The sequence below is a fragment of the Sceloporus occidentalis genome, unplaced genomic scaffold (genome assembly GCF_023333645.1).
Source record: "Sceloporus occidentalis isolate IW3139 unplaced genomic scaffold, rSceOcc1.0.p SCAF_2, whole genome shotgun sequence".
Lineage (NCBI taxonomy): Eukaryota > Metazoa > Chordata > Lepidosauria > Squamata > Phrynosomatidae > Sceloporus > Sceloporus occidentalis.
This window is the reverse complement of record NW_028316982.1, coordinates 180,320,138-180,338,479: the sequence shown is the minus strand read 5'-3', so window position 1 is coordinate 180,338,479 and position 18,342 is coordinate 180,320,138. Positions and strand designations below refer to the sequence as shown.

General features: G+C 41.4%; 1 protein-coding gene across 5 annotated transcripts in view; it reads left to right on the top strand.

Annotated features, from left to right (window-relative positions):
- Positions 1-18,342, top strand: part of ARHGAP6 (Rho GTPase activating protein 6) — a 298,619-nt gene that overhangs the window by 222,170 nt on the left and 58,107 nt on the right. For 4 of the 5 annotated variants that reach the window (XM_089511604.1, XM_089511603.1, XM_089511606.1 and 1 more), the window contains exon 2: positions 11,004-11,163. In XM_089511604.1, the coding sequence (XP_089367730.1) occupies positions 11,004-11,163 (160 nt within the window). Of the gene's footprint in view, positions 1-3,066; positions 3,085-11,003; positions 11,164-18,342 lie in introns of those variants that run through there. The other variant, XM_089511608.1, reaches the window with a different exon arrangement.

Genomic DNA, 18,342 nt, shown 5'->3' with positions numbered 1-18,342 from the left:
CTTAATGTGGGTCAAAATGATCCCTGGTTTACCATGGAGTTTCCTGGAAATGCTATGGCACCTCCAAACTGTTTAAACACCCCCCACATGCTCCTTACCTTTCTGCACAATGGCTTCTACTGGGAAGCTCCCTGTCACGATGTCTGGTGCAGAAACAGAGTGCGTGGTCATATGGGTGCAGCCAGGCACCCAGTTTCTGCATCAGATGTGGCAATAGGGACTTCCCAGTAGGAGTGATGGCACAAGAAGGGGCAGAGGCGGGGATAGGTGTGTAAACATGAATTCTTTCCTGTACCTGCCTGGGTGAGTATCCGGGATAAAATAGCACATGGCCCTTAGTGAAAGGAATTAAACTTGTCCCATGCATGGGCAATCATTATCATCAAAATATCATCATCATCATCATCATCATCATCATCATCCCTATCATCATCCCTGCAATAGGGAGAGAATTTGTGTGGAGACCAGTAGTGAGGCATCGAATGTTAATCCAAACATTTTTGTAGACCCTCACATTGCCCAACCCATCTGTTGAAGCAAAGGGGAGGAGCTGTTGTCTATGAGTCTCTGATCCAGTTTGTCTACTTCTGATCTGAGGATGGAAAGTCACAGCCATACCTTGTCCATTTTTGAAACTTAATTCATGGAAAACACCTATTTATGAAAATAATGTTGAGCTGGGCTTCCAAAATACTTTAAGAAGTTTTAAATTATGCATAATGTCATTTGTTTAAATACATCATTTGTATAAAATTATTTTTATACTGTTGTATTGTGTGTGTGTGTGTGTAGGTTGTGCTTTCACAAATAAGAAAAAACTCCCAATTTATATCAGCTTTTGTTGAACATTGGGAATCAGAGCATCTTAAGGTTTCGTTACTACTTGTACTCAAATGGTGCTCAGACATAACTATTAATTGGCGCTTGTACCATTAGCTAATAAATCTGTGAACTTCTAGTAATGACCAGTAGCGTCACCAGGCCTTAGTAACACCCAGTCCTGGGGGGGGGGGTGCTGTTGGGGATGGGGCTGTAGCGAACCACCCCACCTTCCTCACCTACCATTGTCATGCCACCTTGGAAAAAGAGCTGGGCCGGTGAAGAAGCCACAAGAGGTGCTCTCTCCTAGCTGCTGCAGCTGGAGGAGGGTCCCACTGGGTATTACCTCTCCTCTGGGGTGTCACCTGGTGTGGTCCAAACCCCCTGCACCTACCCAGTAATACCACTGGTAATAACATATAAGCCATTTCCTATACTGTCTGAAGATTTTGAAGCTCTCTCTCTCTCTCTCTCTCTCTCTCTCTCTCTATATATATATATATATATATATATATATATTTGCAATTTATCCTGTTCATTCTTTTTGTAAAAGCAATTTATAAAGCCTTTCTTGAAAAAGACAAGCTAGTTTTTATTTTAAATTCATAACATAGTTACATTGTTTTCCTTTACAAAATATATCAAGTACTGTACTTACTTTGAAAGCATAGAGTCTTAATACTAACTACAAGCAAAAGAAGAAACACAGGTATATGACATAATAAAGACTGTCATCAACAGCATTTCATATCCATCACTAAAAGGCCCATTGAGCTTAGCTCATACTGTTGGAACACATATAAATGTTAGTTCAGCTCTTGAATTTATATCCCACATTAATGTGATAAATTTACACATCTAGTCAGTGCAAGATTCCTGTCTGATGATGATGACGACGACGACAATGATGATGATGATGATATATTTATATTTTACCTCCTCTCCCAGGTGGATTGAGGTGGGATTACAACCCAACAATAACAATAAGATACAAGAATAAAACACAATTTTCAAGCATTAAAACAGTTAAAAACAGTACAGTCAAACAATTATAAGATATAATATTCTGATCCTGAATGGAAGAGTAAATTATGTCTTTACAGAAGATTGGGTGGATAGGCTTCTCAGAAGAGATCCGTCTTAACTGCCCTCTTGAAACTCTCCAAGGATGTAATAAGACGGATCTCTTCCGGGAGGTTGTTTCATAGTTTAGGAACCACTTAAGTAAAGGTTCTCTGAGAAGTTGAACACAGTCTGGTTGGATGTGCTTCCAGCAGATTTTTCCCGGAAGTTCTGAGAGTGCGGGGTGGATTATACAGGGAGAGGTGTTCCTTTAAGTAACTTGGGCCCGAACCATGTAGGGCTTTGTAGGTGATAACCAACACCTTGTATTGCGCCTGGATAAGAGATGGAGGGAATAGTAAACACCATTTTAATCTTGAATTAACATCTTAGAACATCTCCTAAATTAGTTGCACATGAATTGTTTTTAGGTATGTTTTTCTCATTCCATTTTGGTGTTCCTTTACAGATAAATTGTTAAGAACAAAATCAGTGTGTGTGTTGTTGTTTTTTAAAAAGAAAGCTTTGTTGTTTTTATATGACATTTAGTTAACATCTGTGGGACTTTTGTTTTTAAGAATATTGCAGCTGTTGTAACTTGTTAGGGTCAGAGAAACTGCAGGAAAGTGTTAAAAATAAGGGACTGATTGTCTTGTATGAGAGAGAGAGAGAGAGAGAGCAACATCAGATATCTTTACCATACTCAAATGGATTTTACCAGATGTGTGCAGCATTCTTTTGAGTGTTCCTAATAAGGAAACTTTGCACAGTTACAAGGCAGTTCTGGATTTGTATAGCCATGTGGAAGAAGATTTTCTCTGGAAGGAAGGAGAGATAATCTGTCCTTGCATTGGTTCAAAACAATCTTCAGATAAGCAGCAAGTTAACAGATTGTGACTCCAGTTTTTCCTCACATATACACTTAACATAGCAGTTGGCGATAATAAGTTTGCTGAGCTAACTTGGGAATTTAGTTCAAAGATTCATCTTCATTTCTTTTTGACTTCTATGATTTATGGTGGTAAATATCTTTGGCAACGAAAGGAACTGTAGGAGTTGCAGCCTTTTCGTAAGACAACTAATGTTACGTGGTTCCAGGAAAATGTATTTCTCTCTCGAGTTCTAAACTGGATTAAACATCTCCATTCTTGGTTTTATCAAATCGACAAAGAACATCGGTGGAAAATCAGATTTGGTTAATGGGTAAGAAAATAGTTGTTTAAGTCTCGAGCACTGCTGTGGCAATGCTTAAGAAAAATAGATTACTCTGTTTGGTTTTTTCCTTGCTTTAAGCAAGCATCATCTCACCAAAATAATGTGTCTCCATACAGAACGTATTTCTTGCTTAGTAAGAGGAAAAAAAATTCTACCTGCTACTTAGTAAACTAAAAGCCAATGAACAGCAACTTCTCAAAGATCTTTATTTTGTCTGTTTTCATGATTTTGCATGTGGTGCTAACAAGCTTCATCATCAGTAGTGATGTGTAATTAAAGTCAATTATATGACTAAACACAGCATTTATTTGAAAGTCCTTTGAAGTTTTTGCTAATGCTTTATCATCTTTGTAAGTGAATGTGTGGTGACTCTGAAATGGGATATGTTAACATAGCTTGTTTGATGAAAGGTTAAATGCACCAAATGCTATGACAGTATATATTCAGTCCATGTATTCAGTCCCTCCACTTTTTAAAAATAAACACCAATGGTCCATTAATGACCTGCAAGCCAGAACTGATCCCTGAACCAAATCTTTGACACCTAAGGAACCTTTGCTGAATTTTAAACAAAATATGTCCAGAGTCTGTCAATAGTTTCATGCATATACAAAAGTTGTCACGTTATAAAATGAAAATAAGTCACAGTACAATTTTCGATATAGCTAAGGTTTTATAAATACGTAATGGTCTAAACTGTGTGGTGGTGATAGTGTGTGTGTGTGTGTGTGAGAGAGAGAGAGAGAGAGAGAGAACTGTAAATCTCTTGGTACTAGATCAGAATTAGTTGCTAGATCATTGTCTGAAAGTACAGTAGTTACTTCCACCTACCAAGTGGTCATTCCTGAGCTAAATATTCATATTATACAACTTTCTGCAAAGTATAGCAATCCCAAATAAAGACTGGTCATCTCCTGGCTCAGTCTCAAAAGTATCTTGTAACTCTAGCAATTGTTTCTGTTTTTCATAACAGTGGGAAATTTTATGGGCTATTTTTTCCTTTTCTCTGTCCAAAATAAATGTGCTGCGTAAAACAAAGAATGAAACTAAAGGGCAACATTTGAACTGTTTGAATTTCAGAGCACCCAAGATTAAATATTGCCTCTTGATTGTACTAATCACTACCGTACCACTTCCTAAAGCGGGGGTCAAGGCCCTAGCATGGGGCGGGGGGAAGAAAGACAGTCCTCATAAGTAATGAATCATACTGCTTTAACAATGTTGTAAACTGCAGCATGCAGATTTTGGCAAGTAACTGCTAAGTTTGAAACTAGATATAAGTTTATAAGTTTATCTATTTATGCTAGTTTATAAGTAAACATATTGGAAGTTTACTTCCAAAGATGACTATAGCCCTGATCTTACCTACTATCCTACATAGTGATTGAATATAGGTGCAGGAGTTGGATCCATTGTACCTGCTGCTGCTATTGTCTGCTGCATTTTCTTTATTAGAAAGTAGCTTGAGCATATACAGAGCTGAATGTTCATTGTCAAGATGTAGAAATGTTAAATCTGTGTAGAAAGGTCTATAAATGTACAGCTGTAGACAAGCTCCATCCTTATTTTCCTCTGAACTTACAAAAGTTGAGATGATCAGGTGGGGAGGGGTCATTTGATATATTCTCTTCATACAGTCTGTCTGCAGAAAGTGAGAGTAAAAGTAAATCAGTTTTCCCCACACCAATGTAACCCAGCTGTGTTGTACACAACTCACATTATCCCCATCATAGCACAGCTAAGTTGTAGTTCAACACAACCAGAGGCTAATAGGTTAGAGAAGGCTAGACTAAATGTTTATTAAAGATATAAAGGTTCCAATCCACCGAGGAAACTCATACTCTTAATCTATTTAAGTTACTGTGCAGTGGAGAAATTGATGACATACAGTGATGACATACTTAAATTTTGTGCCACAGTAAGAAAATACTGCATCTTTACAATGTTGTGTATCTTTTGTACATCAAGTGGTAACGTAATTCATTGAATCCAATTCAGTTCCATGCTTTAATTCAAAAAATGTGGAAAAGTCACATGTGGGGGGGTGGATTAATACTTTGGCCAGGCACTTTAATTAAATCACTCGTTCTGCCATGGAATCTGAATCAAGGTGTATGTACTGTATATACTCATGTATAAGTTGGCCTCATGTATAAGTCGAGGGAAGGTTTCAAGGTCAAAATCCTGGATTTTGATATGACTCATGGATAAGTTGAGGGTAAAACTTAGGGGGCCATAAAGAAGGATGGAAAGGGGGAAATGCCACTTCTGTCCTTCTCTGGACCTCTAGGAAGCAAGTGGATTTAAATGGAGAGTTGTTTCTACAGGAAGCAAAGGCTTGCAAAACGGACCAGGCAAGTGTTTTTCAATGGGGAGTTTTCCCCATGGGATGCAAAGGCTTGCAAATGCACCAGGAAAATGCTTTTCAAAGGGGAGTTTTCCCCATAGGAAGCAAAGGCTTGCAAACAGACTGGAGGGGGAAGGAATTCAGTGGAGCTTGCTTGCTATAGGACCTTTCTAAGCACTACTGCTGTGTTAACTGTTCTTTAAGTCTACCCAAGATTTTAGGGGCAATTTTGGGACATAAATTTCTCGACTTATAGTCGAGAAGCCTTTGCTTCCTGTAGAAACAACTCTCCATTTAAATCCACTTGCTTCCTAGAGGTCCAGAGAAGGACAGTCTATTTGTCTTTGATAATGGCTTTGTATTTGATTGAAAAGTGATAGAAATGTTTATCTCACAAACTTAGCACAGATTGTCAATTCTTTCCATGGTGCATTACATATTCCCTACATCATTAATGCAACCCCTGTATGTATTGTGTTTGTTGTAAACAGTAGCTGTAATATTTGTCCTTTAAAACAAGCAATACCACACATGCAGGGAGCATTATGTCTTTATATGTTACAAATGAAGTGGTATTACGTAACTGGGGCTTCAGTTTTACCAAATAATTTATTTGAGGATATTGCTTGTGCATATTAGAATTATGTTTTTAATATCATTATGTAAGGCCTATTTAATTATGGATTGTCTACCTTGTTTGTCTAGCCATGGGACTTTTGCATCGGGTCTTGACCTTATGTGGAAAATCTGATTTTTGTTTAGCCTTAAAAGAAATATTCTCCTCACATATGGGTCTTCATTTTGAGTCTAATTGCTACAAATTGGATTGGACTGAGGAGAGAAAAAAGGAGATAAAGGAGAAATGGAGACCATGAGAGAAAGAAGAGGCAGATAAGAGTGAGAGGGTGGGATAATGTTGCTTTAATGCTGTACGTTTTAGTCACCCCGCCATCACAAACTCCAAGAAGAATGTCTGCATGGGCAGACATGGCACTCAGGTTGGAAAAGGTTCCTGGCAGACTCTGATAAACAATTGTTTCTCAAGATTTTAGGTTGGTATCTTGCATAACCTCTACAAGAGCAGGAAACCTCTGGATTGGCTTACAGGTGCTCTAGTGACCATGTGTGATGGCTTCTGGCCAGTGTGACCATTTTCCTTTATTGCATTTCAGTCTGATCCCATTCCTTAGTAATATAACTGCATTATGCTTAAGGCTAGAATATTATACTCTGTCAATATATCTCAGGAAGTGAAATTTAATCCAGGAAAGCTCATGCTAAAGTAAATAAATCTGTTAATAAAGGTGCTACAGGAATCCCTTTGTTCCCCTCCCATTTTTAGTTTATTCTGTGGGACTGTCAGCATCCTGTGTTTTCTCAGAGGGAAGATCTGTGTCCCATGAAGGTGGGAAGATCTACAAATGATATTTTTCCTTGGTATGTGATGAATACAATGCTTTTAGCATAGCCTAATTCACTAGGTTATATCCCTAGTGAAGAGTCTGAAGTTTTAAGTTGCTTTGGTCTGGTTTTTAAATACATTTTAGTTTTTAAATAAAGCAGACAGCTGAAAGTAAACATTTCTTGGCCATCTCAAGTAGATTAGGAGATCCCAGTGTTCATAACATAACATTTTCCAAAAATATTTTGACAGATATAGTCTCCACTAACTTCATCACGATAATGTTAGAGTGACCTGAGAGAGGTTAACTCATGGATGGTTGCAGTATATATAATACAGGTGGTGATGGCTGACCATTTGCACAACCCTATGTCTGCAAATGGGGCTCATGCTTATCTATGAGTTTGTCAATCATAATAAACTGGGACCTAGAAATAATATTATTTAAATAGCTCAGACCTTGGAGAAAAAATATATTAAGGTAGCTTCTGCATAACAATATAACTCTCTGGCTTTCATTATTATTAGCACTTTTCAAGCACATTTAATTGGAAAAGGAGCAGTAGTAATCTTTGTCTTGTACTTAACAGTGCTAGCTCTAGTTGATGGGAATTGTAGTCCAGCAGTATCTGGAGGGCCTTTCCTTAATTTAAAATATAGTTAAACATCAGCAGTTAGGTTTCCCCATCCCTTTCTAAAATTTGTGACACATTCTCACAAGGAGTTATTGTGATATATCCAATGCCCACTGTAAGTACAGTACTGCAGCACTAGTTTTGTAAACAGGTACTTGTATAACTATTTCACATCTGTGTGCTAGATATTCATTAAAGATACAGTGTTGTCATGTGATCTAAAATATGCATGTACAGTATATATATTTTCTATATTTCCTTCTTTGTAGTATTTGCTTGAAGATATTTTTGTGGCTTCACATTACTCTATGAAGTACATGTGTGTTGAATTTAACAGCATAAACGTGATAGTTCTACCTCTCATTCAAAAACACATTGTGGTTAGAGTGCATGCCAGATTTTTGGCTGAGTGGTTTATTGTAATGGTATTTACTCTATATTTTATAATGTGAATATTCATTTCAAGATGGAAGTTAAGGCAGTCCTGATGAAACTTTTATTCTAACATTTATTTGTGTCTTGAGGTTTCAAATGGACAGATCAACTTTTTCAACATTTACTTTTTCTGTTTTGGAATGAAATGTTTGCCTACACATGTCTCTAACTATTGTCTGGAGCACACTGTGCAAGTCATCCCCTGCAACAGGGCTCTGTGATTAATATTGTATGTCAAACAAAATCAGAAATAATTTTAAAAATGATTTTGCAACCCAAGATTGCAATTCATTGTCTGTAGTGAAGGTCTGGGATTAATGCATCATTTCAAATAGTCAGTGTAGACTTTTTAAGGTGATTCGCAAACATAAAGAGATTTAGTGCAAGTCATGTGCTATGTCTGATTTGATAATCATTGCTGGATCACCAACCTCTGCTGCATGTTTTTATTGGATTTCTGATGATAAAAATATTAAAGATATATGCTTCTAAACTATGCTTTGCTTGTGTATTTGGGGGGGGGGGGTCATGCTCTGATCCAGTGTCTGAACTCACTTTTTCCCATTTTGGACAAAATAACAAAATTCAGCTGAAGCAGTTGCCTCTTATTCTTCAGGGTCTTGCTGCGGGAGAGAAAGATGAGGGTCGCTGATGCAACACTAAATGAGTGTAATCCCAAACCAACATTTAGGAGATTATCGCACTGCGTTCTGAGAACGTTCCTATCATCACGTGATGAGAACGTTCCTGGAACAGATATTACTGCATTAGTAAACTAGAACGTGATCAGACCGTGATCAGAACTGCATTTTACCGCACAGCGATTCCTGAAACCGTTCCGAGAACATATTCCACCAAGGCTGCCTCCGTCTCCTGATTGGCTGAAAGAATGACAGGCAGGGAGGCACTGAAGCAGGCAGGCGAGCGACTGCAGTGAGGGAAGGGGTGTGTGTGAGAGAGAGAGGGGGGAAAGGAGGAGGGAGGGAAGAAGGAGGGATCGGGAGGAAGGCAGGGAGAAAGAGAAATGAGGAGAGATGAGCCTTGCAAGTTACATCCCAAACCTCCTTTGCAAGGCTGGGAAGAAGGAGGAGCTCCATGCAGGTCTCTTCAAGCCGAAGAAAAGCAAGTTGCCAGGGAGGGGACTGGGCCAAGGGCAGAGCCCCGGCAGCCATAGCAGCTCTTTAAACCGGTTAGAAAAGAAGAGTCCTCTGCTGTCATCCCAATTCCCCATTTTGGCTGCTTGTCAGCCTTTTGCCTCCTGTGTGTGTGCGCATGTAATGTGTGCCTTCATAGAATCATAGAATCATAGAGTTGGAAGAGACCACAAGGGCCATCCAGTCCAACCCCATTCTGCCATGCAGGAAATCACAATCAAAGCATCCCCAACAGATGACCATCCAGCCTCTGCTTAAAGACCTCCAAGGAAGGAGACTCCACTACACTCTGAGGAAAGAGTGTGTTCCACTGTCGAACAGCCCTTACTCTCAGGAAGTTGAAGTGGGATCTCTTTTCCTGGAGCTTGCATCCATTGCTCCGGGTCCTAGTCTCTGGAGCAGCAGAAACCAAGCTTGCTCCCTCATCAATGTGACATCCCTTCAAATATTTAAACAGGGCTATCATATCACCTCTTAATCTTCTCTTCTCCGGGCTAAACATCCCCAGCTCCTTAAGTCGTTCCTTGTAGGGCATGGTTTCCAGACCTTTCACCATTTTAGTCGCCCTCCTTTGGACACGCTCCTTTTTGAATTGTGGTGCCCAGAACTGGACACAATATTCCAGGTGGGGCCTGTGAGCTTCCCTCCCTGCTTTAATTCTTGTCTGGCTCTTTGCTATGGAATTCTGGGAGTTGTTTGCTTGCTTTTGTGTGTTGCTCCAAACAGAGGAGCTTTTGTGGGTTCCTTCCTGGAGGGAAGGAGGAGAAGGTCCTGGGCATCCCTGCCATCCTTGCCTCCTGCAGGCTGCCAGCACAGGAGCCCCGCTGGACATGACACTAGAGGCCCCCGCAGAAGCAGCCAGACCCTCTCCCTCTTGCTCTCTGCTCTGGCCCCCCTGTTTCCCTCTCTCTTTCTCTCTCTTTCCCTTCTTTCCTCTTCTCTCACTTGTCCCAACTTTCCTCCCTTCCCTCCCTCCTTCTTTCCCCCCTCACACACACACACCTTCCCTCACTGCAGTCGCTCGCCTGCCTCCCTCCCTCCCTGCCTGTCATTCTTTCAGCCAATCAGGAGACGGAGGAATGAGAGAACGGATTTGAGAACAGATAAGAATATCGCACACACCTCTGTTGGAACGTTCTCATCACGTTTCAGCTCTCTGGGAACACATTCATATCTGTACCCTCCTGGAACACATTTGGAACACATTTAAGCGTTCTGAGAACCCGATTGGAACACATACGTGCGGTATACTCAAATGCGTTCCGTTCTCATCACGTGATGAGAACGGTCTCAGAACGCAGTGCGATAATCTCCATTGAATAAGAGGCAGCTGCTTCAGTTTTCAGTTGAAATTCGTTATTTTGTCCAAAATGGGGAAAACTGGTGAGATTTAATTGTGGTTTGTACCAACAGTATGAGAAGCTGTAGTTGACACCAAGCACATTTTGGCCCATTTGGAAAGAACCCTACTGGAAAGAGTGTAGGAGTAGAAGGTTCATTCTCATTCATGCAGAAAAGCTGTAAGCTGACATACTGAATCAGATTTTTGGTCTATCTAGCACACTTTTGTCACAATTGGTTGGCGGTGGCTCTCAGGTTTCATGCAGGAATTTCTTGCCTGTTCCGGAGATGTGTTAAATCTAGGATCTTCTGCATACAAATTTAGGTGCTTTACTAATGTTTCAGGACTTATTTTTATATTGTAGGGGTAGTTGCCTCACCCAGTGGGAAATGAAGGTATTACCCATCTCTGTCTTTGGAATCAACAAGAAAAATTTCCCTGGTTAAGTCTGATTGTGTTAATGTAAAATTAGAATATCTATGACCAAATTTTGAAGGGTTATGATTTTAATTCTGAAATAATGAAATGTCATTTTCACAGAATGACTGACATTTATATGATGCTTCATACTTTCCTATTTGATTTCCTGCAGGGCGACTTCACTTGGAATAGCATGTCAGGCCGCAGTGTTCGGCTCAAATCTGTCCCTGTTCAAAGTCTTTCAGAATTGGAACGTTCCCGGTTACAGGAAGTGGCTTTTTATCAGTTGCAACAAGATTGTGACCTAGGATGTCAGATAACTATTCCCAAAGGTAAGGATGAACACCAGGTCCTCTGTGTAAAGTGACAAGAATATTAACGTTAAAAAGATAAATCAAGAGGATTCATTTCTACTATTTTCTATTGATATTTTAAAATTGATTGTCAGTCACCATTTTTATTTACCTATATGCTTTTCCAGTTTATCTGGCATCAGTGTTTTTGCCTTGGTGATCCTGTTCCTTCAGATCTTAACATCTTATGGAAAATCAGAATACTTATTGTGTGAGAAGTTGTCCACAGGTTGTTCAAAGAAAACTACAGCAGTTACTTGTGTATGGAATGTTCATAGGTGGGTCCTTGTTGAAGAAAGAGTAAATGTCCAAAGACTCCATGTTAGTGTTGTGCAGCTTTTAAAGAAGTCGTGGCAACAGGTGTGTAAAAGATTCTTATAGACCTTTTAAACCCTACCCCCCCCCCAAAAAAAAACGTTAGAAAAAAATAGCTCCAAGCCCCAAAATTTGGGAGTGAAAAATAAGAGTTGCCTATAGGAAGTGTGATTTTGAATTCAGACAGTATTTCAAGAGAGGGTGTGTCACCCACAAACAGATGGAAAGTGTCTGGAAATGACTGGGGTGTCACTTTTGGTTCACATGTGGCCCATGTATGGTTATTTTAGGTAATTCTGAGACTTATCTCTGACATTTGCTATCATACCATTTTGCCCTTCCTTGCCTTCCTTTGCCTTTTGAACCTAGGGTTGAAGATCCCAGGAATCCATGAATAATCCACAAATAAGATTTTACCAGAACACAATGGGGCTGTTTACTTCACTAATTTTCTTTCTAGGAAGCTAACCACAGTGGGGGATAGGGGTTTGGGCCCTCTGCCTGACCTATCTGGGCTCTGCATATATACAATCCGGCTTATCCATCACCTTGCCTCTATGCTATGTGAACTGCAGTATTGTTGGAGCTTATGTCTATTTAACTTGTGCAAAGAGGTGGCTACATCAATTGAGCTGTAAGCAAAAACTATAAACGTAAGCTTTATTTGGGAAAACACAGCATCTACTAATGTTGTTTTAGGGTTCTTCTAGAGGTTAGAAAATAGCCACACGATGAGTCAGAGTAATTTATATGCCATAAAGATTTCAGGGAATTTGTGATCCTCTTCTGCTTTCAAAATGCCATGATTAGAGTAAGTTTAGCTGCTGGTAGTATCACCTAAGAAGGAGAAGAGAATTCACACTGAGTGAACTCCCCATAAATAAATAAGACATCATTGTGGTGCCGCCCTCATGTGAAGATAATTGTAATTCCAGAACAATCCTAGATTTGTATAACTCTATTCTGTTTTCCATTGGTATGAATTTATATTACAAGTATATATTTCAGTGAGCATTTGATGTTGATGTAAACAATTCATAATGTACTTTTGTATTGGGAAAATTTAGTGTAATGATGGGAACATGTGACTTACTCAATGCCAAACTACAAATCACATTATCCATTACCACAGGCACTGCTGACTGATGGGGGTTGTAGTCCAACAAGGTCTAACTGAAGCTTACCATTAACTTAGCGAACCAGTCATTGGAATCTTTAACAATATGCTTTTAAAATGTGAACAATAATAACAATATTGTCTGCTTATGTGACTTCAAGCTTAATGCATACAAAATGGCCAGTTCCAAGGTTTCAAAGTGGATAGTTTGTGCAGTTTCGCTGGTGATAAATATTTATCAAAAATTAGTTATCATCTTCTCCTTCTTTTTCCTCTTCCTCCTCCACCCTGTTTTAGATACCTAGTTTATATGGGACATCATACAGACAAAAAGCAATTTAAAAAATTAGAACAGTAAAGAGCAATAGAAAACAAGCTAAAACATATGAAACAATTTAAGCAGATTTTTAAAGTATAAAACCAGATACTTATACCAGTTCAACCAAACATCCTTAGATGTTGAAGACTTTGGTAAACAGCTACAGCTTTACATTTCACAGCCATGGTGCTATAACAGAAAAGGCCCTCTCCTTTTCCCCCATGTTTCTCTCATTGGTGGGACACAGAGGAGTGTGCCTTGGCAGGTTTCTATATAAGGGAGAGCACTCCTTCAGGTATAAAGATCCTAGGCTATATAGAGCTTTAGATGTCACAATATAGGTTACATATCCTTTAACATAAATGCTCAGGACCAGGAGTGTTTTGTATTATGGATTTATTTTTTATTAATATTTGCATATACATAATGAGATATCTTGGAAATGGGACCCAAGACTAAACATGAAATTTATTTATGTTTTGTGTACACTTTATACATATAGCCTGAAGGTTTTTTATACATAGTATTTTTAATAATTTTGTGCATGAAACAAAGTTTGTGTACATTGAGTCTTCTCAGCTACAATATGTGGATTTTGGATTTTAGAGTGTTTTAGATTTCTGGATAATGGCTACTCCACCTGTAATATCTTGAATTTAAGCATAAAGTATGTTGGCAGCCATACAGTGGTCTTTAAAGCTGGTTTTACAAATGTTATTTCAGTGGCCCAGATGCTGCATATTGCACTTGCTGCATCCTCTTTGTTGACTTCAGGGATAACATCGCTTATAACACATTGCAGTAATCTAAAGAAGTTAATAGTGTGGTCAGGCTATTTAAGAAAGTTTGTATTTGCTGGGCTAGCTGAAACTACTCCCAGGCACTGCAAGCAAGCGAGTCCACCTAGATCAGAGGTAGGCAACCTTTTGGAGCCGGGGGCTGGGTTGGTGTCCCTCAGACAAGTCGGGGGGCCGAAGCCGGGGGGTGGAGCTTCTACCCTCTGGGGCGGAGCCACCCTCTGGGGCGGAGCCACCCTCCGGGGCAGAGCCTCCACCGAAGCCCTGCAAGGAGGAGGCGGCGGCGTGTGCCCGCCCTCTCCTCTTCGGTCCCTTTTGGGCAAACACCCCCAACCTGCATTCCAAAACACACACAACAGCACAGTTGTGCATTTCACATGGCTTTACTTAACATGGCCTCTTGCATATTTCAGAGGCTTATTCCATAACCAAACCCCTTGGGTTTAACATGGCTATGCATATTGAACATGTCAAGGTGGTTTCACCGTTCTTGGACCAAGTGTACTTCTCAGAAGTGTGTACTTGGTCAAGGGACTTTGGTTTTTCTTCACTGCGCATGAGTTTGTAAAAATCACAGCAACTTACATTGGCCTTGCCTCAGAGGCTTTCTGATATCAATATCACCATTAAAGAACCAAAAACACACAGAAAAGGCACTTTGGAAAGTCACACTCTCTTGGCTTCAGAAACAGTGCGTGCATGCCTCTCAAGCTGACTCATATCATTATCATCATCATCATCAACATCATCATCATCACCACACTATCATTGTCAAAGCAAGGGAGACTTGTTAGCATTAAAAGCACATAAAACACACTTTGCAAGGTCACACTCTCTCAGCTTCTGAAACAGTAGTTGCATGCTTCTCAAGCTGACTTATCATCATCACCACCACACTATCATTGTCAAAGCAAGAGAGACTTGTTAGCATTAAAAGCACACAAAACACACTTTGCAAGGTCACACTCTCTCAGCTTCTGAAACAGTAGTTGCATGCTTCTCAAGCTGACTCATCATCATCACCACCACACTATCATTGTCAAAGCAAGGGAGACTTGTTAGCATTAAAAGTACACAAAACACACTTTGGAAGGTGACACTCTCTTGGCTTCAGAAACAGTGCCTCCATGCCTCTCAAGCTGGCTTATATCATCATCGTCATCATCAATATCATCATCATCATCACACTATCATTGTCAAAGCAGGGAGACTTGTTAGCAATTAAAAAGAATGCAAAATAAAACAACAAAAAAACCCCATGTGGCCTCTGGCCACTCACCACCTTCTCCTCTTCCTCCTCCTGCTGCCCCCATCTCCTCTTCTTCCTCCTGCTCTTCCTCTCTCCTCTTCCTCCTCCTGCTGCCCCCATCTCCTCTTCCTCCTCTTTCTCCTGCTGCTGCCTCCTCCTGCTCTTCCTCCCTCCTCTTCCTCCTCCTGCTGCCCCCATTTCCTCTTCCTCCTCTTCTTCCTGCTGCTGCCTCCTCCTGCTCTTCCTCCCTCCTCTTCCTCCTGCTGCTGCCTCCACCTCCTCTTCCTCCTGCTGCTGCCCCCATCTCCTCTTCCTCCTCCTGCTGCCCCCATCTCCTCTTCCTCCTCCTGCTGCCCCCATCTCCTCTTGCTCCTCCTGCTGCCTCCATCTCCTCTTCCTCCTCCTGCTGCCTCCTTCCCTCCTCTTCTTTCTTCTCCTCCCCCTCCTCTTCTTTCTTCTCCTCCCCCTCCTCCATGCGCCGCACGGCCTGGGGGCAGGACGGAGGAGACAGAGGAGGAGGTGGGCAGCGCGGGGCCGCGCGGAGACCCGTGGGGAGGGCCGCGCAGAGCCCCGCGGGGAGGCGGGGAGGGCCGCACGGGGCCCCGTGGGGCCGCGCAGAGGGCCGCGCGGAGCCCCGCGGGGAGGGCCACGCCGGTCTTCATCCTTTGCCTCCTCCACCCCCTGCCACGCGGCCCTCCTCTTCCTCCTCCGCTGCCATTTTGGTTTTTAAAATGGCGGCGAAGTCTCGCGTGACCTTTCAGCTGCCATTTTGAAAAATAAAATGGCGCCCGGAGCGGCGCGGAAACGGTGGCAATCGGCGGCAGGACTGCGCGGGGGCCGGCAGAAAGGCCTCGGCGGGCCGGATCCAGCCCGCGGGCCGTAGGTTGCCGACCCCTGACCTAGATCTTTAGGAACAGAGACTGATCCAAATATTCTCTCAAGCTTTGCAAATGTTCCATTAGAGGGAACTCCTGATCTTAGGACAATCAATCCACAGAGCCTTCATCTTGGTAGGATTAAGATTCATTATCCCATATCCAGCCCTTTATAGTATCCAGGCACTACTCCAATACCGGCACAACCCCTGTAGACTGAAACATGGAGGTGAGTGTTGTCAGTTTATTCATGGCACCCAACCCCCAAACCCATGCATAGATTTCATATAGATGTTAAACAGTGCGAATTATAGGCTGGAACAGTGTGATATCCCATAGTGTTATGCTCATAAGGCTGAACAGAAGTCTACCAATGCCATTGTCTGAAATCACCCCATTGATAGGGGCAGAATTACTATAAAACAGTGCCTTCTTCCTCAAAGCTGGTAGAATAGCATGCCATATCTAGTAGGATTGAAAAGCACTAAGCAGTCCAAGAAGATTATCTGGGTAGTGTCAGCCTGGTACAGATGGGCAGGATGGGGCGGCAACACTCCTCCCCTTTCTGCCCCGGATCGTTGCCACAGCAACTGCCCAGGCATAGCAATGATCCACCCCAAAAAGGAACTGCAAAATGCAGCTCCTTCCGTTGACTCTGCCAAGGCGCCATTAGCACCCTGGGGCGTCGTGGTGACATCACACGCACACCACCCTGTTTGGATGCAGTGTATGCACAACATCATTATGTGTGCACCGTGTGGATGGTGCTGCGTAAAGATGGAGCCGCTGCTACGTGCTAGGGTTCAGGAGCATGTGGTTGCTGTGCGCTCCCAAACCCTAGAATCGTTGCCAGCACACCGCTTTCTGCCCGTGTGTACTGAGCCAACATCTTCTCTTTCATCAAGAACAGGTCATTGGGGTATTGAACTCAACCTGAGATCAAATTGAGTTGACCTAATCTATTTCCTAAAAACAAAACAATAAAAATCCCAAATCTTTCAAAGCTGCTCATCCACCACATTCATAAGCATGTTACCTCACCTCCAAAGAGAATATTTGTAAGGGGACAATAGTTTGCTCATGCCTCTGAGTACAAAGGGAAGTCTTCATGAAAGAGTCCAGTAAAACCTATTTCAAAGGGGCTGACATTTCTCATTCTGTTTACCACTTCCTGGACCCATCTGGTTAGTTTACTTCTACTAGATCTTCTCAGCCAAGAGGGGTAAAGATTCCTTGTGCTTGCCAAACTGCTTCAAATATCTTATCCAAGCTTGCAGGAACTGAAACTGGTCCTAAGAAGCCTGATTAGATGCATCATAGGACCAAAGCAGAAGGGTGGTAAGGAGCAGCCTCTGGCCATGATCGGCCCCAGACCGCAACAACTGACTGGTCTGCTCTCAAAGTGGTTCTAGGCTGGCCACTGCCAGGAGCAGATTTTTTTCTGCTCCTTTTTTCAGTGGCTTCAGAACAGCTTCAAGCTACTTTGAGGGCATGTGTCATATGAACATCACCCCCCCCCCCCGAAGCAGCCAGAAGCTGCTTCTTTTGGCCCATCTGTTTCAGGCCACTGTCTCCATTAGTCTTCAATCATACCCATCTCATGACTGTTCCACTTTCACCCTAGCAGTTGTCCCATCTGTTTCTTTTCCCACAGATTTGTAAACCAGGGGGAATTATGAGGTCCACACCACTAGAGTGGGGTTGTGGACGTGACTGTCAACAGAATAAGGCCTCAACCTTATTGTACAGTATGTGCAAGTCTGATCATTCTGGTTTTTTTGCTCTGTGTTATTTACCAAGTGGCTGATCTACATGGATTGCTTTCATTTACTGCTGTCCATAACCTGTGCTAGCTGAAAATATGCAGACATCCTGATGAGAAGGGATATTGTGTTTAATTCTCTTTTGTTTGTTCCTACTTTTGTGTCATACTATAAGATGCTCAAAATGTGAGTTGTTTGCTTCACTGTATTTGACTTAAACTTGCCTGTTGACTAATTTTGACTGAGTGACCAATATTGAACCACTAGTAGATAAAAAGGACAGTCTTTGAGTAAATTGTGATTTAACTGAGCAGAAAACAATTTAACATTCAGAACCTTTATTATACTGTTTTTGGTTTTGTGCCCAGTATGTTTCTGTTCAGCTATGAATACTAATGGGAATGTGCTTTCTGCTTGTGTTTATTTTGGCAAAGAGTAGCTTTTTAGAGCTTTGTTTACATTGCTCTTTGTTGTATTTAATTGCCCATTTGTCTTCTACATTGAGGGTGACCACTTTTTTTTATTTTGGACTTTTTAAAAATAGTTCCTTGTCCTCTGTACTTAATCACTAATTATGCTGTTAAAGTATCTGCATTTTTTCTACAAAAGTAGAAAGCATCAGTGTAAATGTCAGGAGAATATTCCCCTGGTTTTAACATCACCTAGCAAATGGTGACCAGCTTTCAAAACCACAGATCAAATTAGACCCATGTGTTATAGTCA